At 41.0% G+C, this 21,405-nt stretch overlaps 1 protein-coding gene across 1 annotated transcript in view; it reads left to right on the forward strand.

Annotated features, from left to right (window-relative positions):
* Window positions 1–21,405, forward strand: part of ik (IK cytokine) — a 57,238-nt gene that overhangs the window by 18,068 nt on the left and 17,765 nt on the right. Inside the window, exons 7-13 of the mRNA XM_059990439.1 lie at window positions 3,289–3,359; window positions 10,311–10,357; window positions 11,555–11,718; window positions 13,339–13,447; window positions 16,304–16,349; window positions 18,652–18,868; window positions 19,910–19,928. Coding sequence (XP_059846422.1) covers window positions 3,289–3,359; window positions 10,311–10,357; window positions 11,555–11,718; window positions 13,339–13,447; window positions 16,304–16,349; window positions 18,652–18,868; window positions 19,910–19,928 — 673 coding nt within the window. The remainder of the gene's footprint in view (window positions 1–3,288; window positions 3,360–10,310; window positions 10,358–11,554; window positions 11,719–13,338; window positions 13,448–16,303; window positions 16,350–18,651; window positions 18,869–19,909; window positions 19,929–21,405) is intronic.

A 21,405-nucleotide genomic window follows, 5' to 3' on the forward strand; every position in this document is an offset into this window, starting at 1 on the left:
CTGTCCACATCCACAGTATCTAGGCCTTTCAGTATTCAACAGGTTTCAATGAGATCGCCCCCCCCCCCAGATTTTCTTCTAAACTCCAGTAAGTACAGGCCCAGAGCCATCAAAATTGCATATCTTTCATTAACCCTATCATTCCTGGGATCATCCTCTGGAACCCCATTTATGCCAGCATTTGGTAATATGTGGTAGCATATATGTACTTTGATAATTAAATTTACTTTGAATTTAGGATTATACAGGCCTTTTGGTCCAATGGTCCAAGATGTCCCATCCAAGCTCGTTCATTTGCCTGTGTTTGGCCCATAACTTTCTAAATCTCTCCTATCCGTGTACCTGCTCAAGTAACTTTTCAAGATTCAGAATTGTTTAATGTCATTTCCAGTACACAATTGTGAAGGAAAACAAAATAATTGTTACTCTGGATCCAATGAAGCACAAAAACATGGTAAGATAAGGAACACAATAATAGTTAATGAAGGCACAATAAATATAAAAATGTAAGATGGCTTATAGACATTGATCGTACATACATAAAGTGTTGCTGAGCACAGCAATATCTATGCATTGGGTGATTCTGAACAGGAAATTATAAAGTAGTAGTGGTCGTTGGGGGTGTGGAGGGGTGGGTTAGTGGGTAGAGGTGTTGATCAGCCTTACTGCTTGGAGAAAGTAACTGTTTTAAATCTCCCGGTCCTGGTGTGGATGCTGCATTATCACACTTGCAAAGGGGAGTAGTATAAACAGTCCATGAACAGAGTGGGTGGGATCCTTCATGATGATGCTGGCCCTTTTCCAGCACCTTTCTGTATATACATCCTTTTACACATTGTCAACCTACCTGCCTCAACTACTTCCTCTGGCAGCTCATTCCATTTATTGGCTGGTCCCTGAGTAAAGAAGTTATCCCTCAGGTTCCTATTAGATCTCAAAGTTCAAAGTAAAATTTATTATCAGAGTACATACTTGTCACCACATACAACCCTGATATTTTTTTTCTGCAGGCATACTTAGCAAATCTATAGAAAAGTAACTGTAAACTATAAATAAACTGTCCAAATGTAGATAATAAATAAATAGTGATAAATAATGAGCATGAAATAACAAGATAAGAGTCCTTAAATGAGTGTAGTTTTCCCCTTTTGTTCAAGATCCTGATGGTCGAAGGGTAGTAAGGGTTCTTGAACTTGGTGGTGCGAGTCCGGAGGCTTTGTACCCACTCCCTGATGACAGCAACAAGAAAAGAGTATGGCCTGGGGGGTGAGATCTCTGATAGTGGATTCTGCTTTTCTATGGCAACGTTTCATGTAGAGGTGCTCAATGGTTGGGGGTTTTATAGTCGTGAAGTACTGAGCAGAATCCACTACATTTTGTAGGATTTTCTACTCAAAGGCCATAATGTGGCATGTTACTCTACCAGGCCATAATGCAGCCTGTCAGTACACTTTCCACCACACATTTATAGAAGTTTGGCAGGATTTTTTGATGATATGCTGAGGAAGTAGACTCCTGATGAGATTCCCCACCACCACCACCTTAAACCTGTGCCCTCTAGTTCTTGATTCCCCTGCTCAAAACTATGCATAAATGAAGACTGACAAACCAGCAATGTGAATAAAAGACAACTGTGCAAGTAAAATAATAATGACAATAGTGTAATTGTAATAGTGGTGAGTGATGTTATCCATGCTGGTTCAGGAGTCTGATGGTTAAGGGGTAATAACTGTTCTGAACCTGCTGAATGGGACCTGAGGCTTCTGTATCTCCTGCCTGATGGCAGCAGCGAGAAGAGGGCATGGCCTTGATGGTGCTTCTTGTGGAAGCATTTACTGAACTTCTTGGTGGGCAGGATTTATTGTTTGATGGAGTGGGTTATGTCCATCACTTTCTGTAGTCTGTTACTTGAATTTTTATAGTCTCATTGAAACCTATCTAATATTGTAAGGCTGAGACAGAGTGAATGTGGACAGGATGTTTCCCTACAGGGGGGAGGAAGTCTTGGACCAGAGGACACAGCTTGAGAATAGAGTGGGCCCTTTAGAACAGATGATGAAAATTTTATTTCGTCAGAGGGAGATGAATCTGTAGAATTCATTGCCACAGAATGCTGTGCAGGTCAAGTCATTGAATATATTTAAGATGGAGGTTGCTATATTGTTGATAGATCAAGGTGTTAAAGGTAATGGGGAGAATTCAGGGTTGTATGTGGTGACATGTATGCACTCTGATCAATTTTACTTTCGTTTGAACTAGGAGAATGGGGTTGAGATGGAAAATAAATCGGCCGCGATGGAATGGTGGAGCAGACTCATCGGGCTGAATGGCCTAATTCTGTTACTGTGTCTTATGAATGGGCAGAAGGCAGATGACATGATGTTAAAGTTGTCTCAAAAGAGCCCTTTGTCACTGTAATACCGTGTTGGCATCTAGTCATCCTTCAGTAAAGATTCTTGGCTCCAGAGCTAGAGTTGTCAGCCAATTGATACTAAGGTTAAACACTGCTGTAACTAATGTTTTCCAATTTAGGAATTTTTTTTTATTATCATGTACTGAAGTACAGTGGGAAAAACTTGCATACTATACACACATCAAATCTTTACACAGTGCATTGAGATAGTACAGGGTAAACCAAGGATCAACTTTATTTGCTATATACATTGACATGTGTTGGGAATTTGCTGTGATGTGTTGGTCAGGGTGTGACATCCAACAAAAAATAACAATATTCAGGCATTATAAGGACTAATAAAGTTAGAAATACAGGTATGGAATAAAATGTGTATAAACATTTAAATACCAACATGTAATTACAATGTGAACAACATTATAAAAGTAGTTTAAAGTGACAAATAAACTCTTCTCAGGCTTTATGAGTGATGAAGTTGGCAGAGTTTGTCATTGAAACTTTGGTTATAATCATTACCTGTCCACAGCTGCAAGTCCAAGACAAGTTTATTTGTCATATATGGCGAGAAAACACTGGATATTTTTTTTTAGTTTAAAATGCAGTGACTAGTGCCATAGAGGGGTGAGAGGAGGTGTTAACTAGAGTAGTTGATCAGATTTAACTGCCAATAGCAGAATGCAGAATAAAATATTACAGTGAAAGCACAGTAAGGTGTGAATCCCTAAGAGGTGGACTGAAAGGACGAATCCATTTTATTGTACTAGCAATGCATTCAATAGTCTTATAACAGCTCACCTAACAATTTTACTGTGAGAAATAATATTTAGCACGTTTTCAGGTGGATCAAAGGAATTCATGTTGTCCATCTTTATTAGGTCCGAGCAGAAATCACCAGCAAAGAGAGAGAAGAAGAAGATATGATCGAGAAAGTGCAGAAGGAAGTGAAGTAAGTAACACAGAAGTAGCAGTCCTGATGTTGGGTTGTGACCCAAACGTTGACAGTTCCTTCACTGTCACAGATGCTTCTTAACCACCTGATTTTTTCGTATCTCATTGTAGTTCCAGATCCCAGCATCTGGTGTCTCTGAGTAACTTGAAATACTCTTCTAACAGTGGTTCAGGAATATAAAAACAGAACATTACATTACAGCACAGTACAGTTCCCTCATCCCAGAATATTGTGCCATCCTTTTACCTACTCCAAGATTAACATGGCCCTCAACTTTTCTTTCAACCATGCGCCTATCTAAAACTCTCTTCTTCTTTTGAAGCCCATTATTCCCACAGGGGCATAGGCTGCCGACAGCAGCTCAACAGATTCCTTTGTCCTAATCCATTCTCTCAGTTGTTCCCAGATACAGTATAGCCCATCAAAGGTCCTTCGTCGTCCAGGATCGAGGTCTTTAGAATGGCAGAGCTAAGAGTCTCTTAAGTGTCCTTAATGTTTCTGCCTCTACCGCCACTCCTGGTAGCCCTTTCCACACACCCACTGTGTAAAATAATTAAGTAGCTTACCTTTTAAATGCCTGTGTGCTTTCCTCCAGTCACCCTTGTACTAGCCTACATATTATAAGAAAATAAATCAGCCATGGTCAAATGGCAGAACAGACTCAGTGGGCTGTCTTACGGTGTATTATTCCTCGTTTATTTTTATTACTACCATTCATTCCTATTGGATCCTGTTTCATTCTATACCCAGAGCATACCCAGGTTCTTCTGTACCCAGAGAACCTGTAAGGAGGTTTAATTTCTCGGTCAGTTTCTTGTTCTCCAGTATGTGCCGCAGTAGCATAGCGATTAGCATGACACTTCTGCAGCTCAGGACGTTTCAGAGTTCAGGCACTGCTGCTAAGGGGTTTGTACAGTCTCATTGTGAACTGTGTGAGTTTCCTCTGGGTGCTCTGGTTTCCTCCCACAGTCCAAAAGACCTACAGGTAGTAGGTTAATTGGTGATTGTGAATTGTCCCATGATTAGGCTGGAGTTAAATCAGGGGTTGCTGGGTGGTACAACTTGTTGAGCCGGAAGGGCCTGTTCCATTCTGTATCTCTAAATAAATAAAATAAGTAAATAATTTCTCCTGGCCTTTTCTTCTTTAGTTTTAAATAATTTTTAAAAATATAAATCCTTTTAACTAGTTGAGGCCCATTATCGATCTCTGCAACACATGGATAAGAGAGGTTTAGACAGCTGTGGACCAAGCTTGGGAAAGCAGGACCATCTCGGGTAGCCCTTGTGGTCGGAGTTGATATTGGTTTAAGGAGCCTGCTTCCATGCTGCCTCTGTTACTTCTTACATTTTGTCCAACACGTGAAAGCTACACTCAGTGGCCACTTTAATAGGTACCTCCTGTAAAAAGTTCAAAATACATTATTATTAAGGTATATACAACCTTGATATTCATCGCCTTGCAGGCAGCCACAGAACAAACAAACCCAATAGAACCCTTTTTTTAAAAAAAAACACGTTGTGCAAACAATAAAAGTAAACAAATTACATTCAGAACTGAAGTTCACAGAGGTGACTCACAGCCACAAAGCCACACTGCTGATCCAGGAGCCTATTCATTGCAGGCCACGACCTCAGTTCAGCACCGAGACTAGTAAACCTCTCAGAGCGTGGAGCTGAACCAGCCCTTCCTTCGCCTCCAACCCTGACCTTTTCAATCTGGCCCGATGCTTAAATCTGCGAAACCTCAGTCTCAGACCTGGGCCTTACCGCTCTGATACACTCTTCGGCTGGGGTCCCGGTATCTCATTTCAGCCCTTACCTGCCCTTTCCAATTCAGCCCAGTGATTAAAATAGTCAAGCCTCGGGTCTTTCCTTGCTGTCCAACCCAAGCTTGGGCTCTGCTGTGTCTGCTTGCTTCGCATCAAATTGCCTCAGCAATGGCCAAGTATTGACTCATTTTCCACTCTTCAAGGCCCAGACCCTACTGCCTGAATTCAGCCTGTACATGCCACTCTGCACCTTTGAGACTCCATACAAATACCAAGTTGTACAGGTGGTTTAAAAGCTCAATTCCAAAAAGGAAGTTACAGGCTATTGTTTACTTCATAAAATGGCCACTGAGCGTACATTCATCGTCTTAGAGTGCAATCTCTGCACTGCAGGACTGCTTTCATAATACGAACTAGAGAATCTTCAGGGTGGCTGCTACCTATAGCAGCCGTGTTAACATGGAGAAATATGTGGATTCTGTGACCAGCTACAGAGAGAAGTGTACTGAGGATGTTACGATCACAAAATACATCTGGCTGAAGACAAACCAAAAGCCATGACTTTCTGCAGGAGTACGTTCTAGGCTGAGGAATTGTGTTGCTGTTTTTAGATTAGGAGAAGCAACAGCTGTAAGGGAAGCAAGAACTGTGCTTTTCTACTCCATCAGCAAGGTGAAATAAGAGCATTCTCAGAGAATTTACAGCATCTTCTGAGAGACCAGAGACATGAGGCATTTGTGACAGGGAATTCGGAGGTTTACAGACTACAAGTCTACACTGCGCATTGATGACCAGGTTACTTCACTCTCTGAGAGCTGAATGTCTTCTATGCCTGGTTTGAGGTTCAGAACAAAGTACTGGCAAGGAAGGTACCCCTCACTCAGGGGAGCAGACACTCCATCTGACTAAAACTGAGGTGAGGAAAACCCTGGCCAGAGACAACCCACAGAAAGCTGCAGGGCCTGATAATATACCAGGTCGAACTCTGAAAGACTGCAGCTCAGCTGACGGTGTATTCAGCATCTCTCTGGAGCAGTCCATTGTCCCCTCTGTTTCCAAGGAGGCAGCATTATTCCAGTGCCAAAGAAGGCAGCAGTAGCCTGCCTAAATGACTATCATCCAGTGGCATTAACATTAACCATTATGAAATGCTTTGTGCAGCTGGTCATGGAGCACGTTAAAACCTTTCTCCCAGCTACACTGGACCCTTTCCCATTCATTTATCTCTGAAATTAGTTCACTGATGATCAATTCACTGAGGATCTGGGAATATAGGTCCATAATTCATTGTAAGTGGCATCACAGGTAAATAGGGTCATAAAGAAATTTTTGGCACATTGGCCTTCATGAACCAATGTATTGAGTACAGGAAATGGGATGTTATGTTGAAGTTGTATATGGTGTTAATTTGGAGTATTTTATGCAGTTTTGGCTACCTCTTGACCACGTCTGCATGCTTTTATGCATTGAGTTGCTGCCACATGATTTGCTGATTAGATATTTGCATTAACGAGCAGGTGTACCTCATAAAGTAGACACCAAAGTGTAAGTGTTCAATAAAAACAGAAAATGCTGGAAACATACAATGTGTCCAGCAACATCCATGGAAAGACAAAGAGTAAATATCTGTCTTTTTATTTTTGTTAAATTTAGAGATACAGAGCAAAACAGGCCCTTCCAGCCCAATGAGCTGCAGTGCCCCCGAGATTTAACCGTAGCCTAATTGTGGGACAATTTACGATGACTAGTTAACCTACTAACTAGTACTTCTGTGGAATGTAGAAGGAAACTGGAGGAATCCATACTGTCACAGGGAGAACGCATAATTTCCTTACAAAAGACGTTGGAATTGATCTCTGAATTCTGACGCCCCAAGCTGCAATAGCGTCATGCTAACCACTACTATCTACCTGAAAGGTACTATTTCTTAAGGATGCTACCTGACCTACTCAGTGGTTGTGATTTTTCTTTTTGTTTTCTTTCTGCTTGCTAGCATCTGCATTTTGATTCATATACAGAGACACACAGAGAGGGCAGATACTGAAATTTGAAGTAACAAATAATCTGCTGGAGGAACATGAGTTGGAGGGAACAACTTTTCAAGTTCATTTAATTGTCATTCAACCATGCACATGAAAACAACCAAACGAAACAGTTCCTCCAGGGCCAAGGTGCAAAACACAGTACCTACAGTCACACACAGCACAAGGCACACTGAGCACATATAATTACAATGGAAATGTTATGATGATGGTTCAAGTTCAAACTCTGCATCAGAACCACTGACTTCCTCCAGTGAATTGTATGTTGCTGTCAGAAGATAGGGTGAACACCACTGCTCCAAAGCCAGGTGGCAATGTGGACTTGGAGATTGCAAAGGAATTTTGGGAGCAGAAGTGAAAGGGCAAACTGGTGATACATAAAGCAAAAAATGTGAGGTTGTATATTTTGTTTTAAAAATTATAGAGATGCAAGAATAGTTAATACTTAAAGGATTAAAGAACCAGCTTATCATATCTGGTAAACACAAGAAATACGAACAAGAAATGAGTCATTAAATCTGGTTGCTCCATTAGGAAGGATGTCGAGCTTTTGGAGAGTGCATAGGATGTTGCCTTAATTAGAGGGCTGTGCTATAATGGGAGATTGGACAAACTTGGGCTGTTTTCTCGAGAACAGCAGAAGCTGAGGTTTATAAGGATATGAGAGAATAGATAGGCAATATCTTTTTCCAAGGCATTGAAATGTCTAATACTAGAGGGCATGCATTTAAAGTGAGAGGGGGTAATTTCAAAAGTGTGAGGGGCAAGAGTGGTGGGTGCCTACAATGTGGGGTTAGGGGCAGAAACGTGAAGGACTTTTAAGAGACGTTTAGGTCGGCACACGAATGTGAGGAAAATGGAAGGATATGGACATTGTGTTGGCAGAAGAGATTAATTGGTCATTTGATGAATAATATAATTGGTTTGGCACATTGGTGCTGAAGGGCCTGTTCCTTTACTGTTCTTTTGTATGTTCTGTTTGATGTACAGCATTCACAGAGGGGTAGATAGAACAGCTTAAAAGATGTTATGCGGTACGCAGGATAAGTATATGATTGAGGAATTCTTCCAAATAGCTTGAGGTGTCTTCAGTCAAGTTGTATATGGAGGGTGGAGAAAGTTAATTACAAATTCATCTAAGACAATAAGACAAAGGAAAATAAATAGGCTATTCAGCCCATTGCCATTCCATCATGACGCCCTGACAAATCAAGAGTTTATCAAAGGCACACGAGTGAATCTGCAGATGCTGGAAATAAATAAAAACACAAAATGCGGGCAGAACTCAGCAGGCCAGACAGCATCTATGGGAGGAGGTAGTGATGACGTTTCGGGCTGAAACCCTTCATCAGGAGTTCATCACTACCTCCTCCCATAGATGCTGTCTGGCCTACAGAGTTCTGCCAGCATTTTGTGTTTTTATCATTTTATCAAATGGCTTGGAATCCACAGTCATCTTTGACAAAGAATTCCACAGATTTGCAATGCTCTGATTCAAGAAATTCTACCTTATCTCTGTTCTAAAGGGGCATCCTTCTATTCTGAGATTGTGTCCTCCGGCCTGAGACTCACCTACTCCAAGTCCACCCTCTCTCTCAGCTTTTCAGTATTCAGTAGATCGCAGTCATTCCTCTGTACAGGTCCAGAGCCATCTAACACCTCATACATTAACCTTTTCATTCCTGGGATTGTTCTCACAAACCTCCTCTGGAACCCTTCCAATACCAGCACATCTTTTCTTAGATAGGGGGCCAAAACTGCCTATAGTGTTCCACATGTGGTCTGACCAATGCCTTATCTCTAAATAAAATAAATGAACAAAATATTCTGGTGCCAACATAGCACACCCATAAATGCACAATTACTTACAACATTATCCAAAACAAATTTTTCAACTTGATATATGTGACAGTCATTTATTGATTTTGAGATACAGCAAGGAAATGGCCCTTCCAGCCCAATGAACAGTACCACCCAGCAACCCACCTATTTAACCCTAGCCTAATCACAGGGCAGTTTACACTGACCAATTAACTTGCCAACTACTACATCTTTGGAATGTGGGTGGAAACCAGAGCACCTGGAGGAAATGCATGCAGTACGGGAGAGGGGCTAATTCCTTACAGACAGTGTCAAATTTGACTTCTGAACTCCAATACTCCAAGCTATAATGGCATTGCGCTAATAGCTATGCTACCAATATGAATGCAGTGGATTTTGGTTAATTGAGATATATCATGACCAGTACATTTTATCCAATTAAGCTGCTTCCCCAATTAGCCAAAGTTTCATTCAAATAGTTAAAAGGTACAAAAAAAAGACAAACTACGGTTTACCCCGTTTAACTGAATTACAATTTATGTATTTAAGTGAAATGCAGAACAAATTAGAACACTAAAAATACCTTTACAACACTATAAAACAGTTTTCAGATTCCTAATAGTTATCACCAGAGGAATTCATCTGCCATGTTCTTTAGGTTGACTGTAAATGGACAAACCAGTGCAGCCATCTAGTGTATATAAAGCCTTCATACAATGCTTTAGATGATTGCATCCTCCAAATCTTCATTTTCATTGTGACACTCAAGATGATTGTCGATACCTTCAAATTCTTCATAATTTCTATATTGTTGAAGTAGTGAAGTTGTTTCATTTATATTCCCAGCCTTTTTTGGCATTTCCAAACCTGAATGCCTGAAACCGCGATGAGCAAAACGGTAGAGAGTTGTCTTACTGCTTATTCTCACCCACTATCAGTGACAAAAGTCATTGCTTTTTGAACACAAACGTGCAACTAATGCTATTTTTAAATGCTCTAAGTATGGTGTAATGTCTATCGGCTTCAAGACTAGTTAGAAACTGTTCGGCAGCAGTCTCCTGCCCGAATTAAGTGATATAATGTCCCAAATAAGTAAAGGGAATCCAGCTGTTTTCTTGATTCAGCTTTTGTTCTTTTTAGAGATGTCCCAAATAAGCAGCTGCCCAATAAACCGAAATCCACTGTAGTAAAAACCAACTGAGAGTATTAATGATGACTTTCAGTAGAAGTCGACTTTACAAATATTCTGTTTGCAGGTGGTTGTTGGCATGGTGTGTTTCACTCTAAATGTTAATTATTTTAAATTTGTTCTTCAGGAAAGATGAAGATCCGGAAAATAAAATTGAATTCAAGACTCGCTTGGGTAAGCAACTACAGTTTTGAACTTAATCACAGATTTATCGTTGATTGAAAATAAAAGACTCTTGCTCAGTGTCAGAATCAGGTTTATTATCACTGTCACGTCATGACATTCATTGTTTTGTGCAGCAGTACCGTACAATACGTAAAATAAAGTAACAATTTATCAAGTGTCACAGCAGTGCAGTGGTTAGCATGAAGCTATTACAGCTCAGAGCACTAGAATTCAGGGTTCAAAGTAAATTTATTATCAAAGTACATATATGTCACCATATACAACCCTGAGATTCATTTTCTTGTAGGCATAATCAATAAATCCAATAACAATAATAGAATTAATGCAAAACCACACCAACAGAGCAGACAACCAGTGTGCAAAAGAGAACAAACTGTGAAAATATAAAAAGAAAAAAAGTAGTAATAATATCAATATGTAAGTAAGCAATAATTATTAAGAACGTGAGGTGAAGAGCCCTTGAAAGTGAGTCCATAGGTTATGGGAACAGTTCAGTGATGGGGCAAGTGAAGTTATCTCTTCCAGTTCAAGAGCCTAATAGTCGAGGTATAATAACTGCTCCTGAGTTTGGTGGAGTGAGTCCTGAGGCTACTGTACCTCCTTCCTGATGGCAGCAGCAAGAAGACAGCATGTCCTGGGTAGTGGGGGTCACTGATATTGGATGCTGCTTTCCTGCAACAATGCTCTATTATTGTGACTTCAATGAAGATCAGACCACATTTTATGAGTAAGTAATGCAGAAAACCAGGCAAAGGTTTCACAAACTTTTTCTTGTAACTCTATTTCTTACTGTAATTTATAGTTTCTTATTATGTATTGCAATGTACTGCTCGCGCAAAACAGCATATTTCATGATGTGGCACCTGATTTTAATTCTAGTTCTTATTCCTCTGTGTTTAAATGTTTATTAAAACCTATTTTTCTAATGTGCCCCATTAAAAATAAGATGAACTGTATTTAAGCTACTTGGTTAACTCTCAGAGTATTCTGTCCTTGGTAGGGGTGAGATCCCACCATTCAGATAGTGAATAGCAAGACCTTGCCGCAGAGACTCATCTTTGAAGAGTATCACCTCCCTAGAGTGAGGGTGCCCATAGATATCTATATCAGATAGGGCTTAAAGTTTCCTTTTGAGTTCAGGGCTTTGTGGATAGTAAACTCAACACCATCACACTTTCTTTGCAGGACGCAACATATACCGTATTCTGTTTAAAATAAAGCCCCAGGAACGAAATGAGCTGTTTTTACCGGGACGCATGGCATATGTTGTGGATTTAGATGATGAATATGCAGACACGGATGTGCCCACAACGCTAATCAGAAGCAAAGCTGACTGCCCTACCATGGAGGTGAAGTATCAACGTGTTATGTTTCAGTATTGGTTTCAATTGAACTTGTTTGCTGTTTTAGATTTTTTGCTAGTTTTAGGGAGAACAGAGCAAGCACCTTCACTTCGTCTGTCACGAAAGGCAGGTTTTCCTGTTTTAATTCTATTTCCCATTCCCATTCCTATATGTCTATCTATAGCTTCCTTCACTGTTACGATGAGGCCACTCTCAGCTTGGAGAAGCAACACCTCATATTCCATCTGAGTAGCTTCCAACCTCACAGCATGAACTTCAATTTCTCTGACTTCTGGCAATTCTCCCACCCCCCCTCCCCGCTTCCCTCTTCTCCCATTTCCTATTCTGCCTCCCCTCTTTACCTCTTAACTTCTGCCAGGAGGAAGAAACTTTTGAGATGACATTTGAGTTCACTTCTTTGTCCTGGATATATACAAGTCCTGCAGGGATGGTAGACTGCAGACAATAACTTTTTCTGCTGACCTGACAGTTCACTGTAGTTTTTGTATATTGTGGGAGTGTAGCGATGTGCTACACACAGCGCTGAAATAATGACACACAGTCGGTAAGTCGTTTTGAGACTAGTTTATTCAAACTTCGCAGCCCTGGCATTTAATCCCTAGCGCCCGCCCTCTCCGGGCAGAAATGATGTCAGAGGTGCATTACCAAAGTCTCTCCCCGCGCGCTGGCTATTTGTGAGCCAGTTTACCTGCGCAGAAAGTGGGTCGCCACAGGAAGATGCTGCACCAAACCAGACAGTAATGACTGACGTGAGAATGATCTCTATGAAGCCAGTGTAGAATTGCACTAGTACGTTCTGGGGAAGATGGAATTTTATCACATCCGCTACCAAGAAGTACTCGCTAACTTATGCAGAAGAATGAAGAAAATGCATGACTCCTACAAGATTGTGCACCACACAAGGTTTCATTGAATTGACTTTATTACTTATATCTTTCAAATACATGAGGAGTAAAAATCTTTACGTTATGTCTCCATTCAAATATGCAATTATAGTAATTTATAATAAATATTATGTACAACAGGATAGTCAATATAACATAGAAATACAGTAGCGTCAGCATGCATTAAGCAGTCTGATGATCTGGTGGAAGAAGCTTTCCCAGAACCTGTTGGTCCTGCCTTTTATGCTATGGTACCATTTCCCGGATGGTAGCACCTGGAACAGTTTGGGGTGACTCGAGTCTCCATTGATCCTTTGGGCCCTTTTTGCACACCTGTCTTTGGAAATGTCCTGAACAGTGAGAAGTTCACATCTACAGATGCACTGGACTGCCCACACCACTCTCTGCAGAGTCCTGCAATTGAGGGAAATACAGTTTCCATACCAGGCTGTGATGTAGTCAGTCAGGATGCTCTCAATCGTGCTCCTATAGAAAGTTCTTAGTATCTGTTGGGCCATACCAAACTTCTTCAGCTGTCTGGGGTGAAGGAGGTGCTGTTGTTCCTTTTTCGGCACACAGCCGGTATATATAGACCACGTGAGATCCTTAGTGTTTATGCCGAGGAAGTTAAAGCTCCTGGGTAGGAACATCACCGTTATATCATTGTGTATAGTGAAGATGTTGTTGCTCTGCAATGAACAATCTTATCTTTCCTCTTCAGGCACAAACAACGCTGACCACCAATGACATTGTTATCAATAAATTGACTCAGATCCTGTCCTACTTGCGCCAGGGAACTCGTAACAAGAAAATGAAGAAGAAAGATAAAGGTAAGGTTTAAAAGAAAGTTTTAACTCCATCCAATATTTTCAAGTTTAATTGTCATTGAACCATACATGTGACTATAGCCAAATGAAACTGCATTCCTCATGAGATCAAGGTACAAAACACTGTACCAGCAGTCACACACGGGCACAAGACATATAGAGCAGATATAATTACAATAACGGTCAAAAACAAATATGGCCCAAGCCCCTGAGTGTCATGGCCTGTAGATTGATGGTGCATGGGATGTAAGAGCTTAATCTCTGAGCAGTTCCGGACAATGGGTGCAGCGAGGACATCGAAGGAGTAGTTCATTAGGAACAACCATAGTTTTTTTGTTGTTTCTTTTTAATTATTTATTTATTAAATTTTAGAAAATTACAAGAATACATGTGATGATAAAATAGTAAGAAAAATAATATTAACCCTCCCCCTCCCCTTAACCCTCCCTCCCCCCCCCCCTTAACCCTTGTCTAAAGAAAGAAAAAAAAAAGAAAGAAGAGAAAGATTGCCTGGATATCAGAGGATCCCCACATGCTCCATGGAGTTCAAAATAATTTTAATATTTATTTTTTCTTTCCCCAATTACTTTATAATTTTATCTTCAAAGGACCTATGTATTTAATCCTATCTTTTGTAAGTATGGGAACCAAATTTTCAAAAATATATCATATTCATTTCTTAGATTGTATATAATTTTTTTCAAGTGGAATACAACTATGTATTTCATTATTCCAACGATCCATAGTTAAATATAAATCTGATTTCCAAGTAACTGTGATAACTTTTTTGGCTACTGCCAATGCAATTTTTATAAATTTTTTCTGATACTTATTCAATTTAAGTTTTGGTATTGTCCCTTCAATGTCCCCTAATAGGAACAACCATAGTGAGGGCACTCTCAGGTTGGAGGAGCAACATCTCATATTCCTTCTGGATAGCCTCCAATTTGACAGCATGCACATCAATTTCTCTAACTTCTGATAATGTCCTCCTTCCCCTTTCTCTAATTTTCCATTACTTAACACCATATGAGAGATTTAGCAGGATACCACCTGGATTAGAGGACACATGCTATAACAAGAGCTAGTAAGGCAGGTCGTGCCTTACAAGCCTGATTGAATTTTTTGAGGGTGTGACTAAACACATTGATGGTAGAGCAGTAGATGTATATGGATTTTAGCAAGGCATTTGATAAGGTACCCCATGCAAGGCTTATTAAGGAGGCATGGGATCCAAGGGGACATTGCTTTGTGGATCCAGAGCTGGCTTGTCCACAGAAGGCAAAGAGTGGTTGTAGACGGGTCATATGCATGGAGGTCGGTCACCAGTGGTGTACCTCCGGGATCTGTTCTGGGACACCTACTCTTTGTAATTTTTATAAATGACCTGGATGAAGAGTGGAGGGATGGTTAGTAAATTTTCTGATGACACAAAGGTTGGGGGTGTTGTGAATAGTGTGGAGGGCTGTCAGAGGTTACAGCGGGACATTGATAAGGATGCAAAACTGGGCTGAGAAGTGGCAGATAGAGTTCAACCCAGATAAGTGTGAGATGGTTCATTCTTGGCAGACTCTTGGCAGTGTGGAGGATCAGAGGGATCTTGGGGTCCAAGTCTATCGGACGCTCAGGGCTACTGCACAGTTTGACTCTGCAGTTAAGAAAGTATACAGTGCATTGGCCTTCATCAATCATGGTATTGAGTTTAGGAGCCGAGAGGTAATATTGCAGCTATATAGGAACATGGGAAGACCCCATTTGGAGTACTGTGCTCAGTTCTGGTCGCTTTACTATAGAAAGGATGTAGAAACCAGAGAAAGGGTTCAGAGGAGATATACAAGGATGTTGCCTGGGTTGGGGAGCATGCCTTATGAGAATAGGTTGAGTGAACTCGGTCATTTTTCCTTGGAGTGACAGAGGATGAGAAGTGACCTGATAGAGGTGTTTAAGATGATTCGAGGCATTGATCATGTGGATAGTCAGAGGCTTTTAACAGGGCTGAAATGGCTAACACGAGAGGGCACAATTTTAAGGTGCTTGGATGTAGGTACAGAGGAGATATCGGGTATGTTTTTACGCAGAGAGTGGTGAGTGCATGGAATAAGCTGTCCGGCAACGGTGGTGGAGGCGGATATGATAGGGTCTTTTAAGAAACTCCTGGACAGGTATATGGAGCTCAGAAAAATAGAGGGCTATGGGTAACCCTAGGTAATTTCTCAGGTAGGGACATCTTCGGTACAGCTTTGTGTGCCGAAGGGACTGTATTGTGATGTCGGTTTTCTATGTTTCTAAGAGGTTAAACAAAGTTGAGTTGTTTTCCCTTGATGGCGGAGGCTGAGGGGAGATCTGATAGAGGCCTATAAGATTATGAGAACCATAGATAGAATTGATAGCATCTTTTTCCCAGGGATGAAATGTTTAATACCAGAGGACATGCATTTAAAGCAAGAGAGGGTAACTTCAAAGGAGATGTGAGGAGCAAGTTTTTTTACACAGTGGTGGGTGGCTGGAATACACTGATTGGGATGGTGGTAGGGGCAGAAACATGAGGAACTTTTAAGAGACATTTAGGCAAGACGTGAATGTGAGGAAAATTGAAGGATATGGGCATTGTGTAGGCAGAAGAGATTAGTTTAGTTGGCAATTTGATGACTAATTGATTTGGCATAACATTTGGGCTGGAGGCCCTGTTCCTGTACTGTTCTGAACTATGTTCTATCATTGGTAGTCATAACTACTAAATTCTATTGATGCACCAAGGAGGAAGTGGGGTGACGATGGAATTGTTCTGCACAATGTGAGTATGTTCCACAATGGTAATAATAACAATTTTAATATTTCTACACCTGATTTCTTTTTCAGGTAAATTAGGAGGTGATGAAAAGAGACCACCAGAAGCTGATATAAGGTACTATATTTCATTTAATTTCTTGAGAGAGGGGCTAAGATTCAGTTCAGAAAGGCAGATGATTTCAAATACACACACGCACGCACGCGCGCACACATTCACACACACACACACACACACACACCAACAGAACAGATTTTTGTCTCAGAAATGTTTGAAGTTCAGTAGATTACCTGTGGTTTCATGTGTGTCATGCCAATGATTTGACTACTATTGTTGGTTTAAATAAACTGCCCTATGTAGTCTGCAGCAGGGTGGTTATGGCTGTACCGGCAATGTGTGGCACAGCAGCAAAGCGGTTAACGTAACGTTTTACAGTGCCAGAAACTGGAACGGGGAAGGTTGTAGTGGCACAGCAGAGGATTTCAAGATGATGAAAGCTTTCTAATCAGTGGGGAAAATCTACTTCAATTCCCACCATTGTCTGTAAGGAGTTTGTACGTTTTTCCTGTGAATGTGTGGGCTTCCTCTAAGTACATCAGTTTCCTCCCACATTCCTGCATTTCATTCTCTGTTTCAATGTTCATGTTACCAATAAAGCTAATCTTTAATCTTTAGACTATTGAATCAGAATCAGGTTTATTATCACTGACTTAAATAAGACCATAAGATATAGGAGCAGAATTAGGCAATTAGGTCCATCGAGTCTGCTCCACCATTTCATTATGGCTGATCCATTTCCCTCTCAGCCCCATTCTCCTACCTTCTCCCCATATCCTTTCAAGCCTTGACTAAACAAGAACCTATCAATCTCTGCCTTAAAAATACCCAGTGATGTGGCTTCTACAGCTGCCTGTGGCAACGAATTCCTCAGATTCATCACTTGCTGGCTGCTGAAATTCCTTCTCACCTCCATTCTAAATGGACGTCTCTATTCTGAGGCTGGACCCTCTGGTCTTCGACGCCACCACCATAGGAAACAACTTCTCCACATTCACTCTATTATAATTCCTCAACCATCAGGCTCTTGAACGAAAGGGGGTAACTACACTCTTTGAGATATTCCCACAACCAATGATCTCAATTTAAGGACTTGTTTTTTCTTTCTCTCATTATTTATTGCTATTTATTTATGTTTGAATTTACACAGTTTATTGTCTTCTATGTTCTTGGTCTTTCATTGTTCACATTTACTGTTCTATAGATCTGCTAAGTATGCCTGCAGGAAAAAGAAGCTCAGGGGTGTAGGGTGGTGATATGTGTGCACTCTAATAGTAAATTTTACTTTGAACTTTGATAAGGAGCTGTGAAAATGTAAGGGTGTCAATAATTTCTAACAAATACCCTCTCCATATTCATGTTTTCAAGGCCTTTCAACATTTCTTAGGTTTCAATGCGATCACCCTCATTCTGAATTCCAGTGAGCAGAGGCCCAGAGCCATCAGATGTTACTCATATGATAAGCCTTTCAATCCCAGAATCATTTTTGTGAACTGCTCACAATATGACTTGAAATTTGTTATTTTGTGATAGCAGTACAGTGCAAAGACATAAAGTGAGTTGCCAACCATGACCTGACGAGCCCCATCTGCCCGAAGCGACTGGTTTTAAGATGACAGTAACCTGCCGTTGTCCCTTCTCCTGTTGTTAAAAACAGTTCTGCCGAGCTTAGTAGCTGAGCCATGCATGAAGGCCAGGAGTTGGACATGGTTGTCAGAGGCTATTTAAGACGCACACATTTAATAGGTAGTGTGAGCTTATCCCCATTACCACCCCTGGCTGTAACCATCATAAGGAACCATAATGTTTCTATAAGTTACAAATTACATATTGGAGAAACAAAAGGTGTAATACTCAAAACCTTGGAGAAACTCAGCTGGTCAGGCAGCATTTAAGGAGAGGAATAAACAATTGCCTTTACTGTCCTAAACCCTTCACCAGGACTGGAAGAGAAGAGGGAAGAAAGTGGGAGGAGAGCAAGGAGTACAAGCTGGCAGGTGATAGGTGAGACCAGGTGAGAGGGTTAGTGGGGGGAGGGGGCAATGAATGAAAAGCTGGAAAGTGATAGGTAGTAGAAATAAAAGGCTAAAGAAGAAAGAATATGATGAGAGAGGACAACGACCACAGAAGAAACGAGGAGGAAGATGTTGTTAGTCATAGAAAACTACAGCACAGAAGCAGGCCCTTCGGTCCATCTAGTCCATGCTGAATTATTAGTCTGTCAAGTTTCATCGACCTGTATCTGGACTATAAACCTGACTGTGATTCTGATGACTGCAGTAAGGGAGGAATTATATATTTTGCAGAATGTTTGAATTATCTCACATATCATGGACTACTGGGTTTAATTCTTTTCTTTTAGCATCTTTGATGACATCGGTGACTATGTGCCAACAACCGCGAAGGTTGTTCGTGAGAAGGAGCGTGAAAAGTACCGGGAGAAGGAGAGAGAAAGGGAGCGGGAACGGGAGAGAGAGCGAGAAAGGGAACGGGAGCGGGAGCGGGAGAGGGAAAGAGAGAGAGACGAAGAGAAAAAGTCCCGGCACAATTACTTTGAAAAGCCAAGAGTGGATGATGAAGTAAGTTCTAATCACTTGTTTGATCTGAAAAACAACCTGAACCTTGACCATGATTTTATGCATTGAGTTGCACCCACATGATTGGCTGATTAGATATTTGCATGTGTCCCTAATAAAGTGGTTAATAAGTGTAACCTTTTCAAGACTGTGAAGAGGGGGAATGGTAAAAGGATTGCCAAATAAAAGGCAATTAGGGACAAGTCCATGGTGAGCATTGTGGACCTTGACTTATTTACAAGTGATACTGTCCTTGGCCCAGGTATTTGTCTATGGAATTGAGGTTTACAGGCAATTGGCATTTATCTTAATTCCTTTGTGTTGCCTTCTAGGATTAAGATCGTAAGTTGTAGGAGCAGAATTAGGCCATTTAGTCCATCGAACCTACCTCTGCTTTAAATATACCCAATGACTTCGCCTCCACAGGGTATCCATGGTAATGAATTTTACAGATTCTCCATGCTCTGGCTAAAGAAATTCCTCCTTATCTCTGTTCTAAAGGGATGCCCTTCTATTCTGAGGCTGTGCCCTCTGGTCTTGGACTCTCCACTGCTGGAAGCATCCTCTCTGCATAATAGCATTAATATGTTGCTAGGGGCCTAGGATCACTGCTGGGTGCCTGGTCTTGTATCGACAGCAATTATGTTCTGCTCTAGTTAGGTTTCTTCTGTGTCACAGTTAAGAAGTTAGATCAAATTAAAATTCTGCTTTTTAAAAAATTATTTCCAAGGACAAATGCAAAACTAAAATAAAACACGGTAAGGGCAGGTTGTATGGTTTGCTGATATAAAGCTGACAAGTTCTGGAATATAATTGTGTTGTGTGGTAAAATGGAGTTTGACCCCTTTCTTCAATGCAGTAGGTTAGGAATATGTGACACAACACCCAGCACTCTAAAATGTTTGGGAATAACAGGAAAGGTTAATAAAATATTCTTGTTATCTTGTATTGCTTTTGAAAGAGACAGTTGTTTGTGCTTTTGCTCTGTTATTAATTATACTGACAAGACTAATCCTAACCCATTTCTATTTCAATGTTTTACAGCCAACAGAGATGGATGCTGGTGAGTATTTCTACAGTATGTTTTCTTTAGGGATCCTGTTTGATCTCAAGGTTAATTGTTAGATGGGCTGCAGAGCCCTCCGAGCCTGTGTATCCTATAAAATTCTCTTACTTATTTTGAATAAATATATAACATGGAACAGGCCCTTCCAACCCAAAGAGCCTCACAGCCCTGCAACCCCAGCCTAATCACAGGACAATTTTCAATGACCAATTAACCTCTTAAATCTTTGGACAGTGGGAGGAAACTGGAGCACTCAAAGGAAATCTATGCTTTCACGAGGAAGGCAGATGCTGGAATTGAACTCCGAACTCTGATGCCCCAAGCTGAAATAGTGCCACTATAACGCTACGCTACTTTGACGCCCTTTTCTTCGGCAAACAATTTCCATCATGGAGAAACAAAATAATGCAGCGCAGCCAGTTGCCATTCTGCGCTTGCTAGTCTGTCATTCCTATGTGAGCCCTTTATAAGAGGTTCTAGTGACTTCACCCACCCACCTTCCCCTTCACCTGGTCTCTGCTAGCTTCACCTGCTAGCTTGTCCTCCTTCCCCTCTCCACACCACCTTATTCTGATTCCTTTCCTTTCCTCTCCAGTCTTGATGAAGGGTCTCAGCCTGAAATGTCAACTGCTTAATCCCCTCCATTGATCCTGCTGAGTTTCTCCAATATTTTGTCTGTGTGTGTTGCTTTGGATTTTCAGAATTTGCAGAATCTCTTGGTTTTGAATACTATTAATGTTTAACTGTATGATTTTTGCAAGTGACTGGAATTATCCCTTTTTGTGTAATATAACCAATAATTATATACTGGTAGATTAGAGAGGGAGAATTATTTGGTAAAATGGTTTGCTGATATTTTGGAGAGTAGACAAGCTTCCTTTCATTAAATATACAGACAGAGTTTTGTCACAGGCCCGGCCCAGCCCATTTACCGAATAAGTCAGTGAATACCGCCTCTGTATGCTGACTGTGAGCCTCTGTCTTACATGATTTTGGCAAGTCCACCCCCAGGTTGCTGCAGCCACATAGGCTGATTAAAGATGTGCGGACATTGGAGAGAATCCAGAGGAGATTCATGAGAATGATCCCGGGAATTAAATGGTTAATGTATGAAGAGCTCTGGGCTTGTACACACTGGAGGTTAGAAGAATGAGTTGGGATCTCATTGAAATCAGTGCATATGGAGAGGATGTTTCCTTTAGTGGGGGAGCCAAGGACCAGAGGCCAGAGCCTCAGAGTAGAAGGATGTCTCTTTAGAACAGAGATGAAAAATTCCTTTAGCCAGATCCTGAAGCAGACCTGATGACAGCATGGCATGACTCTGCTCCTACGTCTTGTGGTCTAAGTAATGTGTCAGGAGTTAACAGGGCCGGTGGTGTTGAATATAGACACAGTCTCCTGAAATTAGCTTTGAAGATTGTAGGATCACATTAAAAGCCAGAATTGCTCCACAACAAATCTGGGTTGTGTCTGG

This window comes from Hypanus sabinus, chromosome 15 (assembly GCF_030144855.1).
Source record: "Hypanus sabinus isolate sHypSab1 chromosome 15, sHypSab1.hap1, whole genome shotgun sequence".
Classification (NCBI taxonomy): Eukaryota; Metazoa; Chordata; class Chondrichthyes; order Myliobatiformes; family Dasyatidae; genus Hypanus; species Hypanus sabinus.